Source organism: Euprymna scolopes, chromosome 41, assembly GCF_053919585.1.
Source record: "Euprymna scolopes isolate OS-2025 chromosome 41, ASM5391958v1, whole genome shotgun sequence".
NCBI classification, from domain to species: Eukaryota; Metazoa; Mollusca; class Cephalopoda; order Sepiida; family Sepiolidae; genus Euprymna; species Euprymna scolopes.
Genome location: NC_136522.1, coordinates 5,977,680 through 6,001,839, shown reverse-complemented (window position 1 = coordinate 6,001,839; position 24,160 = coordinate 5,977,680). Strand labels below are relative to the sequence as shown.

Sequence of the window (24,160 nt, the reverse complement as noted above, 5' to 3'; positions counted from 1 at the left end):
GGTTTCGATTATCGATTATCGATAATTATCGGGCGTATTCTGAGACAAAACTGAACTAAGATCACTACCAGACTTATACACTAAAGTTCTGTAAATTTTAAAGAAAATCTGTTCAGCCGTTTCGAAATCTATAAGGAACGAACTCACACATTCAAACACACAGACAAAATTGCATTTATATATAGAAATAACTGTTCTTTTGTACTCACATAGAATATTGAAACGAAAAATAAATTCAACTTGTTTACAACCATGCAAACGCATAATCATTTTTTCAAAGTTCAATTTAAATAAAAATTTAGTAAAATACGATATTAAAATATGAAATACAAATTAGAAAAGCATTTCTTGCAAAGCATGAAAACTCTTAAATAAAATCTTATTTCTTTATAAATTTCCTAATCTAGTTATTGTTTCATAACGTTTCGACCAACTATTCCTCTGGCCTTCATCAAATAGTAGCAGTTTACTATCTGATGAAGGCCAGATATAGCGAAACGTTATGAAAGAGACGGGATAGAGACGTTGAATCTCAACTATTTCAGGTGAGCCTTGTCTGAAGATAGCGGTTTAAATCTCATCCAAAGCTATATATATATATATATATATATATATATATATATATATATATATATATATATATATATATATATATATATGTATGTGTGTGTGTGTGTGTGTGTGTGTATTTTGGCAGCCAGTCATTATTCAAGCACGTCTGATTGAACACGACAAAGTTATCTCTTTTTTTCTGATTTTCCTGGATATTTTTCCCATTCGCCGAGCGGTCTTTTTTTTTCAGCTGGTATGTTGTATAAATTGGCGCCCAAAATTTGTTGTTCAACCATATTCTTCTCAATGGCTTTCTATCTGTGCATCCGATTATCGTCAGGAGCGATTGTTGTTGTTATCGTCTCTTTTTCTTTTCCTTTGAGGCTTGGTGTATTTATAGTAAATAGTAAGTATAGCAAAGGATAAGTAAACCTAAAAAGACAAAAAAAAAAAAAAAAAAAGAATCGATATTAAAACGCGAGTCAAAATTACATAAAATATTTAGGTGCGATCCGGGGAGAATTGGGGTGTATACTTTGTGAAAGTGAGTAGTAGGGAAAGGAGGAATGCTGTTTTCGTATTTTAGCTGTCATTAGTATGGAGGTGTTAGTTGATTTTTTTTATAGCTTGGCGGTTATTTATTGCCCTTGATTTAAAATTTCCCATATATTGGGTTGTTTTTATGTTTATATATATATATATATATATATATATATATATATATATATATATATATATATATATATATATAAGCTGAATGTTGATGTGTGTGTGTGGGGGGTCACGAATACGCCCCTATATGGTTGACTATTTAAAAAAACTGATTACATATAATGATAGATGTATCGAGACACAGGGATGGGTAGGTTTGATCTCGCAGAACGGCGGTTCATTAAAATTGTGGGGTCTGCGGTCCCGCCTGGTCCACAAAGTATGGAAATAAAAAATTTAAAAATAAAAAAAAACATTTACAAGTGTTTTTGATATAGATGTACATAATAATACTTTGATAAGTATGTTTTAACTTAAATAGGGATGGTATAATAAAATTGTGGGGTCTGCGTTCGCGCCTGGCCTCCATAGAATGGAAATAGGCACAAACTTTAATAAAGATTTTTCATATCTATCTGCGTAAGTATAATTTGATAATTTGAAGAAATATTGTATAATAAATTATGGGGTGTTCGTTCGCACCTGACCTCCATAGAATGGAAATATGTCACAAAGTTTAACAAGGTTTTTTAATATAGATCCACAGAATATTGTGATAAGTGTTTCAGTGTGAACAGGTATGGTATAATAAATTATGGGGTTTATCTATATTATTTTTACTTTCATCATATTTTGCTTTGGTTTTGATACACCCAAATTCGAAGCTATCTCTTTACGACCCTTCCTTTTCATAACCTATCATACTTTCATAAATCAGAGTCCATTTTATGTAGGCTGTTTTTGAACCCAGTCAACGACGAGTACTTTTGCTAGTATATATATATATATATATATATATATATATATATATATATATATATATATATTCCTGATAAGTGCTGTCTGTGATAAGCCGAATATTAGAAAATTAAATAAATGTTTTTTAAAAGAATAAAATGCCGCACGTGTCCGATCTTCTAACAGTTATTTTTTCGAAGTTCATTTTCTTCGTCGTTCTAAAATGTTGATATATATATATATATATATATATATATATATATATATATATATATATATATATATATAGAGAGAGAGAGAGAGAGAGAGAGAGAGAGAGAGACGATAGAAAAAAGCATCACAATTCATGTATATGTGTATGTGATAGATTTTATTTTCCCGTCATATATTTTAATAAAATAGATTGTGTCGTTTAAAAATATCTCGTAGTTTATTCAGTGCAGATGAAATGCCACAAGCAAATCATCATCATCATCGTCATCGTCATCATCATCATCATCATCATCATCATCATCATCGTCGTCGTCGTCGTCGTCGTCGTCATCGTCATAATATTTATCATCATCATCATCATCATCATCATCATCATCATCATCATCATATAAAAGAGGAAGACAGAGGAACGCATTCACGGCCCGGGCACAGATGCCACTTACGGCGTAGAAAATGTTGATTATATATATATATATATATATATATATATATATATATATATACAAACTTTACTTGAAACATATACATATATATATATATATATATATATATATATATATATATATATATATATATATATATACAAACTTTACTTGAAACATATACATATATATATATATATATATATATATATATATATATATATATATATATATATATATATATATATATATATATATATATATATAAACAAACTTAACTTGAAAAATAGATCTTTTTAGAAAGAAAGAGCTAACCCGTCTGGATAAATGAAGCTCTACCCGATTAATAGGAGCAATTATAAGAAAGGATAGGGAGATAATAATGCTTATTCTTTATTCTTCTTTTATTTATTCGAACACAAGATTTTATTTGAACATGATAATTATATGATTGTTCCTGCGCTACGAAACAGATGCTGTCAAGAGAGGACATTTTGACAGTTGGAAAGAAAAATATGGTAAGATTAGCACCATCTTGAAATCTGGAATATAATTGTGCTTATATATATATATAGAGAGAGAGATAGTTGGTGTGGTCTGGATGTTCTATAGTTTTGACTGAAACATATTTTTCAAATGTGCAGTCAAGTTATGTTTGTATATAAATAAAACATCTTTATTACTAGTGAATAGTAATATTAATTATCGAGCACTGTTATATAAATCCACTATTAGCGTGTTGTTTAACATATTGAATCCAATAGGAAGTGTACTCGGTCTGCCGGATTCAGTAAACCGCGATGATATATACTGAACCAATCACACTCGCTCAATTGTAGCGTATATATTTTTTCTTTATGTTTAGAAACATGTTTTTGTTGTGCTGAATAAATGATCCGACCAGCTGGTGACATATGCCTGATGATACATCTCGATCTGAATGTTCTGTAAACAGGGTGGAACGATAAATTTGTCGCCCTAATGAAAACAACACTACAGCTTTATCTTAAAACTTTTATTGAAAAATTCAATTCAGGTAACTTGATTATGTAGTAGAGTTGATATCTATTGAATGTAGCCGCCTTCAGCCTCAATCACCGCCTCGATACGGGTCCGGAACTGGGAGCTTGCCTTTTCCACAAGTGCCGGCGGGTGCTCGGTGAATGCTCAACGGATGGCGGCGATCAGGCTTACTTTGGTGTTGAAGGAGGTCATGTTGGTGATGTTCTCGAGTATGACCAAACAGCGTCGTCCAGTGGGGTCAGGTTGCGGGAGGAGGAGGGCCAAATGAGAGGAAAGTACAAAGTTGTAGCAGTCCTTCTGAAGTCAAGCCTGGGTCTCTTTGCATTTGTGGGTCTGCGCAGAGTCCTGATGTCATACTCATGGTCTGCCACCTGATTGCATCAGGGGATAACCACACTCTTCAGCACATCCAGGTACACTTTAGTGTTGACTTTCAAATTTACTACGAAGATGTGAGGTGGCATGATGTGGCCCTTACGTGAAATCATACCAAAGACCATAACTATGGACGGAAACACTGGACACATACCTGTTATTCATGGTAATCTAGCGATGCGTTTTGAGAGTGCTGGCAATGGTCCTATTGTCATAAGATCGATGGGTAGAGAGCATGAGTTGTAAAGCGACGCATCTCCGATTCGCTCGTTGAACATTGTGTCACTTTCAGACATGATAGAAGGCTCCTATCGCTCTTGGTATTTGTACGTGACTGGCTAACTTATAGAGCAGCAGCAGCAGCAGCAGCAGCAGCAGCAGCAGCCGAAACAACAACAATAAAAAAAGACAAAAAACGGGTTTCATGAAATGGAAATGGAATCATGTCGTCTTTTCTAGAGCGACAATTTTATACTTCGACGCTGTAAATGTTCAGCTCGAGTTGGACTCTAAACAGAAACTTTTTAAAGCCCTGACCCTCTTTTTTTTCATTTTGATTTTTAATTTTCATTTTATCTTTCATTCACTCCAGACAAAGCATATTATTACCTTTATTCATTGAAGCAACTCTTTATTAAATGTGATAGAATTGCTGTACGTACCCCATTGGATTTCCTCACCCAACAGTTTGAGGTGTCGTTATTCATGGAAGGTCCTTGCCAAACAAGTTGAGAGGCCGTTATTCATAAGATAGGCTCTCTCTACCGTGCTAGAAAACTGCTGACACCTGAAAGTATCCTGTACCTCTTTCAGGCCACCACTCGCCCATGTATGGAGTATTGTTGTACATTTGGGCCGGTGCATCTGCTACTAGTCTCTCGCTCCTAGACAAGGTTAAAAAAAGAGTCGCCAATCTGATAGGCCCTGAACTGGCATCTAAGCTTCAGCCTCTGTCCCATCGACGAAACGTTGCATCCGTCTGCCTGTTCTACAAGTATTTTAATGGTGAATACTCTGACGAACTGCAGACACTTGTGCCCCCACGACGTAGACACCCTCGACAAACCTGACAGGCAGCTAAATCCCACCCCCACACAGTAGAGATCCCTAGATGTAAAAGATCTTTCTACTCCAGTAGTTTCTTCCTCAGAACCGCTAGACTTTGGAATTTCATTCCAAGTTCCTGTTTGCCCAACTGTAATGACATGCATAAGTTCAAGTGCAACGTGAACCGACATCTTGCTGCCCAAATCCCAACATAGTGCCCCAGTAGTTGCTGTCCCTGATAGTAGCCCCCTACACCAAAGTGGCAATGTGCCTTGTGTGGGGTGAAAATGTAATTGAAATTAAAAATTAAAATTAAAGATTTCTTCACCAAATGGGTTCATGTGTTGGTATTCTCGGCGTGAGGGCAGAGAGAGAAAGAGAGAGAAAGAGAGAGAGGGGCAAAGAAAGAGGGGCAAAGAGAGAGGGGCAAAGAGAAAGTGTGTGTGAGAGAGAGAGAGAGAGAGAGAGAGAGAGAAAGAGAAGTGAAACAAAGCAAAAGATATATATAAAATAATGACGCAAGTCGTTCTTTTGATCTTTAAAGCATTTATTTTTTTAAGCAATGTCACAGATCAGGTCGATGAAACAATCAACAATAGATAGCGATAAAGAATAAAAGAGAGACAAAATGAATGACACGTAATTAGTAGTGAGGGGGAGTTGTACTGGAAGATGTTTATTTACATTACATTTAAATTTTTGCATGTTGATACAATCGTAGACACGAGAAGTAGAGATAGACATCCAATGCCAAACTGTTATAGCAGAAAGTAAAAAGCTTTTCTGTCTGATATCAGGTGACTTCTAAAGCATAGAGGTGAGATTTTGCTGCTTGCTGCTTGCTGCTTAGTTTGGGGTTATAAGTGCGAGAAGTACGGAAGAACACATTTCATTAAGTACTTGTAAAACAGACAAAAGGATACAACATTGCGGCGATGCGACAGGAGCTTGAGATTGGTAGACATCGTTGGATCTATTCGGTTGGAAACTCTTTTTAATATGTTCTCACGCATACTTTCTGTCTATTCTGTTTCTCAATGCAATCAAGTGCTTTAATCCTCTCTAGTTTAGGGGTTTGGGTATGACTAAAATTAGACCCTGTGGTCAGCCCCAACTGGGGAAGGTGGAATCATTCGTTCCTGCAGTTGCTATAAATCAGATCTATGAGAGAAAAGGGGATAAATAAAGACCTGGGCAGAGATAGATTAGTTACAAATCAATTTCTTAAAGGCGCCCGAAAGCATGCAAAAAAAAGGAGTTAAACAGAAATTGATGATGAAAAAAAATGAACGTGAATGTTTGGGTTTGTAGATGTAGAACACTTGATGTAGCAGGGTTAGTTGGCAGGGGATGACCAATGAAAACATGGGAGGAATTTGGGAGTGTAAGGAAGAAGAATAAATAAATACCTCATTAGACATATTATATATTCGCTACGGCCGGTCGTCCAATGTGCTTTTCAGTTTATATAATTTCTAAATCAACTTTTTTCACTGTCTCGATATATACACTTGGCAGCGAAATAAAACACACACAGCTGGGCTATAAAATATTTTGTTTATTCCCAATGACAACCTTTTCGATTTTAGTACATCAGTGAAAACGCATGGCAGGGGGTGTGGTGCGGATGTTTTTTGGCAACTTGTCCTCATTCTGTGGCCAACTCTCTGTGTTCTGTTCGCTTTTTGTTGCGTCGATTTATATAAACATTCTTTCATTCTAGAATGTTTCATATTCACCATTGTCTATTGTCGTACTTCTTTGACCAATATTTCTCTATTTCTGGTCAAATTATGCATTTCAATAGACGATGGTGGCAAGGCTCGTATTTCTCAAATGGAATTAATTTTGCGTGTGTGCAACTCAGCGAATGTCTTCTCAGAGAGAATATTTATTGAAGCAAAGGAATGTTTAGTAAAATATTTTGGTTAACTAAGAAATAATACAGGCACATACACACATACACACACATACACACATACATACACACATACACACATACATACGTACATACACACATACATACACACACATACATACACACATACACACGTACACACACGAGTGTTGTGTTGAACTAATAAAAGGAAGCAATTAATTGTAGCACTAGTTCTCACGTAGCAGTGTGGGTTCTCAAACCTAGGAATAAAAACAATAACTTTGGCCAGAAAACGTAACTGAAGGTCAAGTGCTTGATCTTCGTGTGGTTGAGTGACGTAAGCCCAAAGGAATAGTTACATATATACAAGAGAGATCGGAGTTAAGAGAGTCAGAGCTAGAGAGAGGGCTAGACGGACGAAGAGAGTGTTGGAGACAGGGCCGTAATAGCCCTGTAAGGAGTTTAAGCAGAGTCTAAGACAAGCGTGCAATCTTCCAATAAGGAAACATAGTGAAATAAAAGATGCCTAAAATATAACCGAAGACTCTTGGTTTGTTTGTTTGGAAGGAATGTTCATTTCAGCTTTTGGCAGATTCATCAACCAAGATCCGAATGAAAAGGTATGATTTCTTTATTGGCAAGATGCATAACCCCCAGACCTGTGTTTCGTCCCTTTTGTCTTATCCGTATTGTAAATGTCCTGTAACCCATGTCACACGACCACATTTACACCCACAAGTATTTATGAACACGAGACGACATGAAGAAACTTCAGTATATACACAACTTGTCATATAACTACATAAAGCACTTTACATACGGCGCCTTATATATATATATATATATATATATATATATATATATATATAGAGAGAGAGAGAGAGAGAGAGAGACCTTATAACCACTTCACAACGTAACATAAATACTGACCTCCTGCTATTTTCCAAAACGAGACTTGTGTTGTGGCTTGTTTATGATATTAATGTAATACGTTTATAATATTAATGAAATACGTTTAAAATATTAATGTGATATGTTTATAATATTAATGTGATACGTTTATTATATTAATGTGATACGTTTATAATATTAATGTGATGCGTTTATTATATTAATGTGATACGTTTATTATATCAATGTGATATGTTTATAATATTAATGTGATACGTTTATTATATTAATGTGATATGTTTATAATATTAATGAAATACGTTTATAATATTAATGTGATACGTTTATAATATTAATGTGATATGTTTATAATATTAATGTGATACGTTTATTATATTAATGTGATACGTTTATAATAATAATGTGATACGTTTATAATATTAATGTGATACGTTTATAATATTAACGTGATACGTTTATAATATTAATGTGATACGTTTATAATAATAATGTTATACGTTTATTATATTAATGCGATACGTTTATAATATTAATGTGATACATTTGTAATATTAATGTGATACGTTTATAATATTAATGATCCGGATGTACAAAGGTATGATTTCTTTATTGGCAAGATGTATAACCAGCATGGACTGTGTTCCGTCCCCTTTGTGTTATCCGTATTGTAAACGCCTTGTAACCCATGTCACACATGTTACACATGTCACACATCCATAAGTATTCATGAACTCTTGATGACACGAAAGAACTTGACTATATACACAACTCATTACTAGGGTCATTACAACAGAATATCCTCATCATTGTTTTGATTCTCTAGTATATATCCGACACAGACAGTTAATCAACCAAGAACCGCATCACTCTATATAAAAGCATATAAGATATCAACGGATACACACTCGAGAGCCAAAACAATGAAAAGAATATACTGTTGTCCTAGGTCTACTCATCATATACTCAACGAACTTTACATACACGTACATATAATACCATATCGACGTAATACGAAGACGGGAGTTGTACTATTAAAACGAGCGATATTTTGTGCTGCAATATTTTTTATTCATAATGGGGCAAGATCCCACACAGTCGGGCGATTCTATTTATAAACGATGCTGCTAGGAACTGACGAATCGAGTTAATTCACATTCTGCTACCAACCAATCAGAAATCAGAATTGCTCCATAAATATTAAACCTTTTCTGTAGCAATTTCGCATGTTTTTTCCGTCTAGACACGGTAAGAATATTTTGCTCTGTGGAACTGTCTACTGCAAACCAGTCACCTCTCAGGACTTGTGTGGAACAACGAACCATCGGCAACTGTTCTGTCTACTGCAAACCAGTCACCTCTCAAGACGTGTTTAGAACAACGAACCATCGGAAACTGTTCTGAAACTAAACATGGCTTACACTTCTAGATATATATCCGACACAGTTAGAAACAGTTAATCAACCGAGAACCACATCACTCTATATAAAAGCATATAAGATATCGACGTATACTCACTCGAGAGCCAAAACAATGAAAAGAATATGCTGTTGTCCTAGGCCTACTCACCATATACCCAATGAACTATACATACACGTACATATAATACCATATCGACGTAATACGAAGACGGGAATTGTACTATTTAAACGAGCGATATTTTGTGCTTCGGAATTTATTTTTCTACCTAGTCATCACTATTCTCAATGTATTTTTTTTTGAAGAATTCAATAACGCATGTCTGCTTCTGACGAACGTCCCTGACAGGGTTGCTTTCTCCGAGTTTCACACCGTCAATATCTGCAATAGAGAAATTAAAATTTCAGGTAATAAATGCATGAGTTCAGTCATCATATCAATGCCATTTGCAATCCTCTCTAATCGAATCGGGCAGAATAAAAAATAGGAGGCATCGTAATTAAATCAATATATGCCCAAGCGAACACACGCATCAGCAGCAGCTGACTCGAAAAAATAGTATCATTTGTGATGTGAATCGGACAATTATTGTTTTTTTTTATTGCTCCAGGCAACGCCGTGTAGCCCTACTAGTTTATTCATGATTATTGTATGTAATTGATTATTTAATGTTTTCTTTTTGTTTTGTTTGTTTTGTTGTTTTTTTTCATTACGGTTGGCCAGGTTTGAGAGCGTATTACTCATTTATGACCTTATTTAACGTCAGTAATTAACACACACACACAAACACACACATATGCGCACACATGCACACACATACAAACACATATACACATACACATGCACGCATACACATACACACATATACACATACACGCACATACACACGTACAAACACATACACATACACGCACATACACACGTACAAACACATACACATACACACATAATACACACATACAAACACATACACATACACACATACAAACACATACACATACACACATACATACACATATACACATACACATGCACGCATATACATACACACATATACACATACACATACACACATACATACACACATACAAACACATACACATACACACATACATACACACATACAAACACATACACATACACACATACATACACACATACAAACACATACACACATACAAACACATACACATACACACATACATACACCAGCGTGGTGTTGAATTGATAAAAGGAAGCAAATAATTCTAATCACTTGTTCTCACGTAGTTCATCCTCAGCGATTACTCATTGATAAAAACCCGTGAGGTTCCCTTGAATCTGGATGACAACAAGTCTCCACAGATTTTCACTACTCTCGAGCTCTTTCGATAACTATTGCAAAAAAACAAAAAAAACAAAAAAAACAAAAACAAAAAAAAACATTGTGCTATCTCAACGGTCGCTTACCATTAATTTCTCATCGGCAATGATTACTGGTCTTCACTGGAATCTAGGTAAGCCTCTCCAGGGTCTTAGCTGTCTTTATATGAATCCAGTGGAGGTCTGGTTAGTGATTTATCTCCTTGGTCTTTCCATCCTCCTTACAACAGTTATTTTGTATCGTATTAAGCAAGAGTGATGGATTTTTGGCCCCCCAACTAAACGAGGGTAGACCTGTAAATTCACACTTGTCCGTTCGTCCGTCCGTCCGTTCGCCTGTCCTCATTTTTCACAATAACTACTTCTTGAAATTTTTTAAAGTTTTGCACAAACATTAAACATAATATGAGTAACAGAACCGATTTTCCGGGAAAACTCCGGTTGCCCCCCCCCCCACCACCAGGGGTGCCTTTCGGGTTAAAATGGCTAAAATTGACACTTTTGTGCTTATTAAAAAAAAAAAAAAATTGATGCCTTGGATTTTTATAAAACTTTCTGAAAAGTTGTAACTAACTGATTTCTATATAATTTTGTTTGTCTATACTTTGCGATAACTCTTGGGTGTACCCCAGGGGTTCTTTTACGGCTAATAAAAACACTAGATTTTTGGGACTATTTTACCATATTTGTCCAAAATTTTCTGTGTATGTCTATTTAGCAGTTTTGCATGGTGCTGAACTCAACTTTACACATGTTAAGGTCTAAAACTGCACCGTTTGTTTATTTTCACCAGGATTTGACGTCCTCTGGGGAGTTTTGGGGCTAAATGAGAGTGTGTGTGTGGGGGGGGGGCAAACCTGAACTTAGTAAATTTTTATGCCTCGTTCATGGACCATGCATGCTTCACTTGTTTTATAAGATTTCTTACGGCTTCAGTTTCCTTGGCATAATCACGGTGACATCCAGTTCCCGTCAGATCACCGAAGTTGAGCAACGTTGAACCTGGTCAGTATTAAATGGGTGACCATTTGGGACTTGCGGGTGGTGTATGTGCTCTCCGCTTATCTCGGCATTGTTTCCAGTCGTCCTTGACTTCTCCTTGCCACTGGACCCAAACAGTGCCGATCCAGGAGAGGCGTGGTTAGGGATTGCGCAACCCTTGCCTCACGATTACGTGCACAATTGCCCCTACAGGGGGTATCCTTTGTCTTTCAAGACTTAACGGAAGCATAGTTGAAAATACGTAATATATATATATATATATATATATATATATTATTATTATTATTATTAGTAGTAGTAGTAGTAGTAGTAGTAGTAGTACGGCATAATCACGTTGACACACCGGTTCCCGCAAGATCACCAAAGTTAAGCAACGTTGAACCTGTTCAGTACTAAATGGGTGACCATTTGGAACTTCCATGTGCTGTATGTGCTCTCCGCTTATCTCGGCATTGTTTCCAGTCGTCCTTGACTTCTCCTTGCCACTGGACTCAAACAGTGCCGATTCAGGAGAGGTGTGGTTGAGGATTGCGCAACCCTTGCCTCACAATTACAAGCGCAGCTGCCCCTACAGGGGTATCCTTTGTCTTTCGAGACTGAGTGGAGGCATCAAGTTCCCTTGGGTTCATTGGTGTTTCATTATTTTATTTTACTTCTGTTGCAGTTTCCTTGTGAAAAATAAATTTTCGTAGTTTATGCAGGCTGGTTTTTATTATTTATTATTGTTTTTGTTCACAAGATTGATGTTTTATCTCGGGAGTTGAGCTGCAATAGCGGACCTCACCCAGTGGTCTTAGGTATTGAAGCTATCCTATTTTACTCTATTTTATGTCCAACACTTCGCGAATTATTCTGGCTGTTCCAAGTAAACGAGGTTTTTGTAACATTTCTGCTGTTATTCCCAAATCCAACTTTGTATCCATTTGTCAAAGTCTTTCGTCACCGATCCCAAAGCCTCCACTACAACAGGGATTACCTCAACGTCTTTCAATTTCCAAATCCTGTCATCTAGGCTTCAGCCTCTGTCCCATCGACGAGATGTTGCATCCCTCTGCCTGTTCTACAAATACTTTAATGGTGAATGCTCTGACGAACTGCAAACACTTGTACCTCCCCGACGTAACTACCCCCGACAAACCCGACAAGCTACTAAGTCTCATCCCTTTACAGTAGAGATCCCTAGGTGCAGAAAAGCTTTTTACTCCAATAGTTTCTTCCCCAGAACTGCGGGTCTTTGGAACTCCCTTCCGGGATTCTGCTTTCCCAACTGCACTGATATGCAGAAGTTCAAGTGTAATGTTAACAAACATCTTTCTACTCCTCTCCCTTCATAATGACCCTGCTAATTAAGTCCTTGATAGTAGCCCCCTGCTTCAAAGTGGCACTGTGCCTTGTTTGGGGTGAAAATTGAATAAAAAAAATATATATATATAAAAAAATCTCATATTTCAAGTCGGAATAATTGGTGCACTTTTCCTCTTCCTTCTTCCCGATGTGAATGTCGAAGGGGCAAGACGGGTCAATCAGAAGGCACTTTTTCTTTCTCTTTTCAACCACAGTGATGTCCGACCTATTATGCTCCAGTGTTTTGTCTGTTTGTATGAGGAAATCCCACAGAATCTTGCATTCCTCTGACTCCACCACTTTTTAAAGGCTTATGTGTGTACCACTTGTCAGATTTTCCAAATCCCGATTTTTCGCACAATTTCCAATGGATTTTGCAACATTGTCTTATTTCTTTAGATTCCTTCTGTGCTAATATCGGACATTCTGACACAACGTGGGACCCTGTTTCCTCTGCAGCACCAGATACTCTACAACTTGGGTCACAATCTCAACCAAATACTCTTTTTCTCAAATTCCTTGTGCTTGATCTTGAGCTGCTAATATTGCACTTTCAGTCTCTTTCTTCAAATAACCCTTTCTTAGCCAATCCCATGACTTGTCGCTCTTCAGTTTCTCTGTAGCTTTGTGGAACTACTCATGAAACACTTTGTTGTGGTATCCCTTGATATTATTTATATATATATATTTATTATTATTATTATTATTATTATTATTATTATTATTATTATTTATTTATGTTTATTATTATTTATTATTATTATTATTATTGTTGTTATTTATGTTTTTATTCATTATTATTATTATTATTATTATTTATGTTTATTATTATTATTATTTATTATTATTATTATAATTATTATTATTTATTTATGTTTATTATTTATTATTATTATTATTATTGTTATTATTATTTATTTTTATTATTTATTATTATTATTATTAGTATTATTTATTTATGTTTATGATTTATTATTATTATTATTGTTATTATTATTATTTATTTATTTTTATTATTATTTATTATTTATTTATTTTATTATTATTTATTATTATTATTATTTATGTTTATTATTTATTATTATTATTATTATTATTATTATTATTATTATTATTATAGTAAGACATAAGGTCGGTTTTAATGTGGGGAAAATCTAGGGCCCTTAAAAAGAGCACCCTTGATAGGAATAAAAATAAAAATTGTCCAAGTCATGGATGATTTCTCTTCCACTGATCGAGAACAAAAAATGTGAAATGCAGCATCAGAACAGATACTAAACTATGATCTTGGCCCGCAATAGATTAATATAAAAAAACCCAACATTTTTACGATATTTTTGTTTATAAAATTGTTAATAATTTAATTTATTAACTGATTTATTAAGGTCGCACAATAAAGAAATAATAATTTTAATTTTTAATTTTTATTTATCGTATAAGCTTTTTATGGATTAATTTAATTTTGGGGGGTTTCATTATTTGCTTTCTAAAAAAAGCCACTTGTGAAAGTAAACAAAAACGTTTTTTCTTGTTTTTTTTTTAACTTTCGAAATCAAGTAAAAAAAAAATGGAATTTTTAATTGATTAAATAAATCGAAGCAAGAAAATGATTTTTGTTTTAATTCGATTACTTTTTTATTGTGCAGAGGACTGAGTTTGGCACAAGGTCGGTTTTTAATGTGTGGAAACCCCAAATTGTTTTGTCTTAATATATAAACTGAAATAGTAAAACAAATAAGTTACTATGTAAACATCGGGAATAGTCCATTTGTATTCTGAGGTGTATAAAGGAGTTTATTTGTTTAATTTTACAAAAAAAAATTTAAGCTTAATAAAGTTTTATAAATAAATTGATTAAATTATAATTTATTATATTATCTGTAAATTTGACGGTTTCTTATGAAAAATTATGTTTGAATTGAAAAGGTAAAAGCCGCCATATTGCTTTAGTTTTTCGGTTGGTTAACGAGATTGCCTTTATCCAATGAGAATGTTGCATGCGTTTTTCTCATCCAATCAGAATATGGATAGGTTTTTTTTTCTTTTTCGGCGACACCATTTTTTGTTTTGTTTTATTAAATTCAAATGTTTATTAGCTATTTGGAATATTCCATTTTCAGTCTAAGGGATGGCCAAGATGATAACGGCCGAAGCGACAAACGTTATATATTATCATTATCTATTTATTTATTTATTTATTTATTTATTATTATTATTATTATTATTATTATTATTATTATTATTATTATTATTTAATATTATATCTTATTTGGGCTCGGATATTATGTAGATTCATTATTATTATTGTTATTATTTTATATTTCATTTGAAAGTAAAATTTCATTTAGTTCTTTGTGCTGGTTTTTATTCCTTTGTTGCTTCACCCAAGTCAGTGTTTATTTTTGTTGCAATTGTATTTTGTAGTTTATATTTTCAAAGAGTAAATATTTTTTCACTTGCTTGATTTTTTATTTAAAAAAAATCCATATTGAAACGGATACCGAGAAAACAATGGAAGTATGCATGGCCTCACGTGAGTGCACAGTGAACGAGCCATAAAAAATGGCAAAGTACAGCATTTGCCCCTCCCTCCCTCATTTATCCCCAAAAGAACCCAGATGTCAAATCCTGTTTTACGTTTGTGCAAAATTTCAAAAAATTCCAAGGCGTAGTTATTGAGAAAAATGTGGATAGACGAACGGACGATCAGACGAACAGACAAAGGTGAATTTACAGGTCCCCCCCCCTTTTGTCGGGGGAGCAAAAACAACATTGTTTTTATGAATGTACATAAGTAAAAAGCAAACATTCACATTTTATCTCTTTTCCTCCATTCTACTTTTCGCATTTCCTCGGTGTCGCTTCTTCCCCTATTCATACTCCTCCCCTTCATATCCTTTCTTCCTCCTCTCTCCTGATTATTTTTCTTTCCTTTCCCCTTCTATCTCTCTATTACCTCCCCTTTCCACTTTCTCATCGGTTCTTACTCTTCTCCTATTACTATCATTCTTTCTCTCCTCCCCCTTCATCTTTTATCGACTCCCTCATCTCCTTCCCCCACTTTCTTAGAGTTTCATCCATCCATCGTCCCTTCCTTCCTTACCCTTTCTTTTCTCTTTTTCATCTGTTTATTCTCGCAAGATTTCTTAGCAAGTATTTAGTTTTCTCCCACTGCAAAAACTTAAATACCAGGGTCGGAAAGTGGGATTGAGAAGCCAGCCCCCCCCCCTACTAAGGAGGGGCACTAAGGCCTGCAAAAAGTGCCTGGGCAGCCTCGTCGGCATTCCCAGCTGAGGGCGCCTCGAACAATTAGTAATAACCTAACCCCTTCTCAAAGAGAGAAGGCAAAACCTGGGAGAGTGGACCTCCTAGAACTGCACAGAACTTTATACTCACCGCAAAATCAAGAGGGACCAGATCATTACAGGAATGATCTAATCTTTGCTGATTTTAGGGGGCAGGGATAATCATCTCTAATCGTCTTCGTTTCTTCCGCTGCTCCTTCTCCTTCAGAATTTTTTATCCATCCTTTCCCATTTCCATATTCATATCCTCCCTCTGCTTCCGTTTCCCCACTTTATCGTCGTATCTCGTAGCCACTGATATGTAAGTAGCAGCAGCAGCATCTCGACGTATGCAAATGACCAAGCTGTGGTACAAGCATGACGTCACACCGGCACCGAAAGAAGAGAAGAGAAAGAAAAGCCAAGAGGTAAAATAAACATTTGTCGACTCCGAATTATAAAAGGCATTTGTCAACACGTTTTTGTTTTTTCAATCACGTGGTGGACGATAGGAACTTTTAAGCAAGATGCAAAACTTATTTATCTTCTGAACTTTACTTTTACAAAGGAGTCAGCACTTATCAAGGCCTGGAGTCCACTCGAGGATAAGGGTTAATGAGTGCACAATAGTCAATGGGAAAATATTGTAGTAATCGTTAGTAGTGGAAATTTGGTAAATTGGATTACTTAAGGGGAACGGTGCACCAAGAATTTGTTCATGTTGGACCTAAAGACGACAGTAGTGTAGTCAGTCAGAAAGCAGGAAAGTGAAAGAGAGTTCCACAGTCGTGCAGTTCTACGAAAGAAACTTTGTTCATGGAATCTACATTTAGGTTTAGGCACAGATAAAAAGTGGAGGAAATTAATGATAGTGTTTCAGACAGACGAGTGTTTTTCGTGAAAGTCAAGCAAAGAGGGACCATAGATTGGAGCTCAGACGAGCACTTACCATGAAAATAATGATAAAGTAGGTACGGGATCGCAACGTAACAGCTGGTTATAGCTTCAGATTAAAAAACTGTTAATTGATCCTGAGTGGAAAAGTCAGAATGTTACTATATTATCGCTGGCTTGGGAAATACGTGTCAGGCGGCTTAGTATTGAAACGACCGGTAATAAATGCATTTTCTTTCAACTGGAAAAAAAAAAAAATCTCGTGTCGAATCTGTTTGTTTTGTTTCTTTGTGACGTCGGGTCTGTGTTAAAATGCAACGACCACGTTACAATTCCCATTAATATCTTTCTTTCTCACCTCCAATTCTATATTCTATTCTTATCCCCCGTTTACGCCTCCCACTACCCCAGCGTCTCACCACTCGTATCTCTCTACACTTGTTCTTTATCTCACTCTATTTTCCATCTTTTTATCCTCTCCCTACTTCCCCCCACTTACTCAGAGATTTAACCTCTTTTTTTCCCTTCCTACCTTTCTTTTTTCTTTCTTCCTTTTTCATCGATTACTTCTATCGACCATTCCCTCTCCTTCTCCTCCTCCTCCTTCTCCTCCTCCTTCTCCTCCCACTTCCTCTTCTTCCTGACAAAAAAAAGCACACCTTTATTAATACATTCATGGTGCCTCCAATAAGTATTCAGACATTTTTCGTATGGGCACTTTTGTTGATAGTAGACATATGAAACTCTAGTCCTCTTCAAAGTAATCTCCCCCGGCTGCAAAGCACTTGTACCGTTGCAACAACTTTTGTGAGTCCCCATGAAAGTTCTCCCGTGTAAGCGTGTCAATATCACTTGTCATAGTCTCTTTTATCTTCTACAGCTTCTAAAGTTTTCTTTGGGCTTATGGAAACAACAAAGGTCACAGGGAGCAAGGTCTGTACTATAGGGGGAGGGGGAGGAACTGTCTCGATGCCCATCTTGGTAAAATAGTATGCGATAAGGATGGGGTTGTGGACTGGTGCATCGGAACAAACTTTGCCTAAACCTTCTGCATCTTCAGTTTCTGGCGAATAATTGTGTGTACAGTTCCCACACTGACATCAAACTGCGCACTTATTGTCCTTATCCATGAAATTCTTTATTTGGCCAATCAACTCTGGTGTTCTGACTTCCTTACTCCTCCCATACCTCTCATCATCCCTCACAAACTCCTTGCCTTAAATCTCTTATGCCACTTAAAAAACTGATGCTCGATTCATGCAAGATGGTCCAAAAGCAGTCTGAAGCATTCCATACGTTTCTGGGAATTTTTTTTTTTTTTAAAGTTTAAAACAGAATTTTATTGCATATGGTTCTTGTAAAATGTCCTCACGTCCAGATTGCGTTTTTGAAATTCAACAGTTGTGACACTCAGGCTTTAGTAGGGTGTATTCCAATTCCTGTTGTAGCTGTTCATTTGAACGTGAAATCATAAAAATTGGTCAGTCATCTTATAAGATGTATCGCAATAATAACATACTGAATTTTTCTGCGATAATTTTAAATGCCCGAGCAAAAAAGTCTGGAAAGTTATTGAAGGCACTTCGTAAAAATATACATCTAAGTAAACCTTGATTATTCATATAATTCTATCATCGGTTGATGAATGCTATTCAAAGAACAATAGAATTTTTTTTCTTATTGTTTACTTTTTTTTATTGGAAACATTAAAAAAAAAAAAAAGGAATAAGGCCAACACGTGACAACGCGGGGTGGGTGGATTTACACCTTATGTTTGGCTTTTGTTCATATTTGTCGAGCTTTATCCTCAATTTACAGATGTCAACAGAAACACCTGTAAAAACTGACAAATATTACCGTTTAATCTTCAACACACACACACACACACACACACACATATATACATATATATTACCATTTTTATTTAAGCATTACACTAAACCTTCATTGCTTTTCTAAGATTATTGTAACGAACATAAAATTTAATCTACCGGCTAAAAACAGATCTAATTAACTTATTCAAAAACATCATAAAAAAAAAAAGACACTCACATTTGACATACACGTTTATAGCTGCTATTTTATTCCTGTGTCTTTCTGGCTGTGAATGAAAATATTCCAGATCAAATATTCCAAATATCGGATTCGTTCCGTTTCCAAAGACTAACGATGAAGCTGGATCTATCAATTATCAAATGTTTCGTGGAATGCTGCCTCATCCTCAGCTGCTTGGTTGGCTGTGTCATCATCGGAACGGCTATGAAGAAACGCCGTTAACCTTTCGACCTTTTATGGATCTCTCGCATCAAGGCTTCCGATTTCGGGGACCCATTTATCATTTTATTACCGTTTACCATTAAAGACTGAAAGGCTGGCCCCAATGTGCATCTTATACCCTCAACAAAATCGTACCCGCCGGAAGTTACCGTCCGATTGTCAGTTGCAATACCGCTCTGTCAAGGTTAATGCGAAGCGACACCAGCATTACCCGCCATTACGTAAGAAATATTTGATGAAGAATGGAGAATACCATTTTAAAGATGGTTCAGTTTCTGTTGTGAGTTTAAAAAAAAATTTTTTTTTTACTTTTTTTTCTTTCGATTAGAAAATTTAAAAAACAAACAAACACGAAACGATTGATTACATAAGCGTTTATCTATACAATAATAAATTAAGGACCTCTATTTTTCTGGTCCTGGATATGGCCTTAAACTATATCCAGTGGTTAGACCCGAGTTTGCGGGCTTTGGGGAGTGTGGAGCCACCCTTTAATTACCATTGCTCCCAGGTCCACTCTGACCCGGAGTGGTTGTACCTGTTAGGGTCCCAACTATGGGTTAAATAGGAACCGACTTGAAAACAACAAATATATTCTATTAAATTTTTTTTCAAAATCTTTGGAATCGGAATTAAATAACCTGAAAAGGGTTGATATGCCGTAAAACAAAAACAACCAACCGACAATCTATTTTTCTGCGTATATCAGTGACGTCATCATTTTCTGCATGAATTAGATATTAACGGATATGCTAAACATGACTAAGGGAAGTAACGTCTTTTGCTATTACAGCGTAACCCTGATATAAGAGACTTTTATTATCAGTTCCCTACAGCTCTCGTATATCCGGGTTACACTGTATATTAACACAGGCTCTAATTTGGAACCTGAAAAAATCTCTCTTATATCAGTTTTTCTTATATTCGGATCTCTTATATCCGGGTTAAACTGTATTTTGTTTTAATAGATTTTGATATTTACACAAATTATTATAAATTCATTATTAAAAAATATTTATGTATTCATTTGTCCCCCGGATGAATATTTTTTCCTTTATAGTTAATATATAAATTCAGACAGATAATATTAAGTTATACGTGATGAGTTACCATACATTTGTGGATGGGTCAAAAAAAGGAGTTAAAAACGGTATTCCCCAGTGACAAATAAAAAAAAATTATTTACATTCATATATTTTGAAATTACAGTTAATTTATGACAATATGAAAATTAGGTAACCTTCGCATGACTGAAACGAAGTGTCATTCATTTATTTGTTTATTTGTTTATTTGCGAACAGTTATCCTCATCTTCATAGTTATTGTTTCACGACGTTTCGGCCAACTATTCCTCTGGCCTTCACCAGGTGGTTAACCGCGACGAGATAGGAATGCTGAGTCTCATAACCGCATCCACAGTAATTACTGCCTTCCATAGTTGTCGTCTCATCACGTTTTGGCCAACTGAGCCTCTGACCGGCTTTGGGTAGGATTGAGACTGTTAACTGTTGTCGCCTCACCACGTTTTGGACTTCGAGTCCGTGGCGCCATGGATAGAGGTGTTGAGTCGCTACAGTTCCAGGTGAGCATTGTCTGAAGATAGCGGTTTCAATCCTAACCAAAGCATAGCTGAGGATTAGTTAGTCAAAACATAGCGAGACGACAACAACTATAGAAGGCAGTAATTACTGAGGATCAGCATTTCTATCGGGTTGCGGTTAACAACCTTTTGAAGGCCAGAGGAATAGTTGGCCGAAACGTCGTGAAACAACAACTAAGAAAGACGAGAATAATAGTTTGCAATAAATAAATAAATAATTAAACAAATAAACAAATGAATAAACAAACAAATAAATAAACAAATAAATAAATAAACAAACAAATAAATAAACAAATGAATAAACAAACAAATAAACAAATAAATAAATAAACAAACAAATAAATAAATAAACAAATAAATAAATAAAGAAAGAATAAAATAAACAAACAAATACATAAACAAATACATAAACAAATAAATAAACAAATAAATAAACAAATAAATAAATAAACAGACAAATAAATAAACAAATAAATAAATAAATAAACAAATAAATAAACAAACAAATAAATAAATGAACTAATAAATAAATAAACAAAAAAATAAATAAACAAATACATAAATAAACAAATAAAAAAATAAACAAATAAATAAATAAATAAACAAATAAATAAATAAACAAATAAATAAACAAATAAATATACAAATAAATAAATAAAAAAATAAACAAATACATAAATAAATAAGCAAATGAATAAATAAACAACCAAATAAATAAATAAATAAACAAACAAATAGATAAAAAAAGAAATAAATACAAAATAAACAAATAAACAAATAAATAAATAAATAAACAAACAAAAAAATAAATAAACAACCAAATAAATAAACAAATAAACAAACAAATAAATAAATAAACAACCAAATAAAAAATAAACAAACGAATAAATAAATAAACAAATAAATAAATAAATAGATAAATAAACAAATTAATAAACAAACAAATAAACAAACAAATAAATAAATATACAAACAAATAAATAAACAAACAAATAAATAAATAAACAAACAAATAAATAAATAAACAAACAAATAAATAAATAAACAAATAAATAAATAAATAAACAAATAAATAAATAAACAAATAAATAAATAAACAAACAAATAAATAAATAAACAAATAAATAAATACACAAATAAATAAATAAATAAACAAATAAATAAATAAATAAACAAATAAATAAATAAAAAACAAACAAACAAATAAATAAACAAATAAATAAAAAAAGTAATAAAGAAACAAACAAATAAATAAATAAACTAATAAATAAATAAACAAATAAATACACAAACAAATAAATAAATAAACTAATAAAAAAACAAATAAATAAATAAACAAATAAATAAATAAACAAATAAATACATAAACAAATAAATAAATAAATAAATAAATAAACAAATAAATAAATAAACAAATAAATAAATAAACTAATAAATAAATAAACAAATAAATAAAAAACAAATAAATAAATAAACTAATAAATAAATAAACAAATAAATACACAAATAAATAAATAAACAAACAAATAAATAAATAAATAAACAAATAAATAAATAAACAACCAAATAAATAAATAAACAAACAAATAAATAAATAAACAACCAAATAAATAAATAAACAAACAAATAAATAAATAAATAAATAAACAAACAAACAAACAAATAAATAAATAAATAAATAAACAAATAAATAAATACACAAATAAATAAAAAAAAATAAACAAACAAATAAATAAATAAATAAACAAACAAACGAATAAATAAACAAATAAATAAATAAAGTAATAAAGAAACAAACAAATAAATAAATAAACTAATAAATAAATAAACAAATAAATAAATAAACAAATAAATAAATAAACTAATAAAGAAACAAACAAATAAATAAATAAATAGATAAATAAACTAATAAATAAATAAACAAATAAATAAATAAACTAATAAATAAATAAATAAACAAATAAATAAATAAATAAACTAATAAATAAATAAACAAATAAATAAATAAATAAACAAATAAATAAATAAACTAATAAATAAATAAATAAACAAACAAACGAATAAATAAACAAATAAATAAATAAAGTAATAAAGAAACAAACAAATAAATAAATAAACTAATAAATAAATAAACAAATAAATAAATAAACAAATAAATAAATAAACTAATAAAGAAACAAACAAATAAATAAATAAATAGATAAATAAACTAATAAATAAATAAACAAATAAATAAATAAACTAATAAATAAATAAATAAATAAACAAATAAATAAATAAATAAACTAATAAATAAATAAACAAATAAATAAATAAATAAACAAATAAATAAATAAACTAATAAATAAATAAACAAATAAATAAATAAACAAATAAATAAATAAACAAATAAATAAATAAATAAACAAATAAATAAATAAACAAATAAATAAACAAACAAATAAATAAATAAACAAATAAATAAACAAATAAATAAATAAACAAATAAATAAACAAATAAATAAATAAACTAATAAATAAATAAACAAATAAATAAATAAACAAATAAATAAATAAACTAATAAATAAATAAACAAATGAATAAATAAACTAATAAATAAATAAACAAATAAATAAATAAACAAATAAATAAATAAACAAACAAATAAATAAACAAATAAATAAATAAACAAATAAATAAATAAACAAATAAATAAATAAACTAATAAATAAATAAACAAATAAATAAATAAACAAATAAATAAATAACCTAATAAATAAATAAACAAATAAATAAATAAACAAATAAATAAATAAATAAATAAATAAAATTGATAAACGAATAAATAAACGAATAAATAAATAAACTAATAAATAAATAAACAAATATATAAACAAACAAATAAATAAACAAATAAACAAATAAATAAACAAACAAATAAATAAATAAACTAATAAATAAATAAACAAATAAATAAATAAACAAATAAATAAATAAATAACTAAACAAATAAATAAATAAACAAATAAATAAAATAAATAAACGAATAAATAAATAAATAAAATAAATAAACGAATAAATAAATAAATAAATAAAATAAATAAACGAATAAATAAACGAATAAATAAA

General features: G+C 32.3%; 1 protein-coding gene across 2 annotated transcripts in view; it reads left to right on the top strand.

The window, feature by feature from the left end:
- Positions 1-24,160, top strand: part of LOC145266317 (advillin-like) — a 438,949-nt gene that overhangs the window by 73,852 nt on the left and 340,937 nt on the right. The window contains exon 1 of one of the 2 annotated variants that reach the window (XM_080121876.1): positions 18,975-19,731. The exons of the other annotated variant lie outside the window; for it this stretch is intronic. Coding sequence (XP_079978002.1) covers positions 19,555-19,731 — 177 coding nt within the window. The 5' untranslated portion in view covers positions 18,975-19,554. Of the gene's footprint in view, positions 1-18,974; positions 19,732-24,160 lie in introns of those variants that run through there. 2 annotated transcript variants of the gene reach the window in all.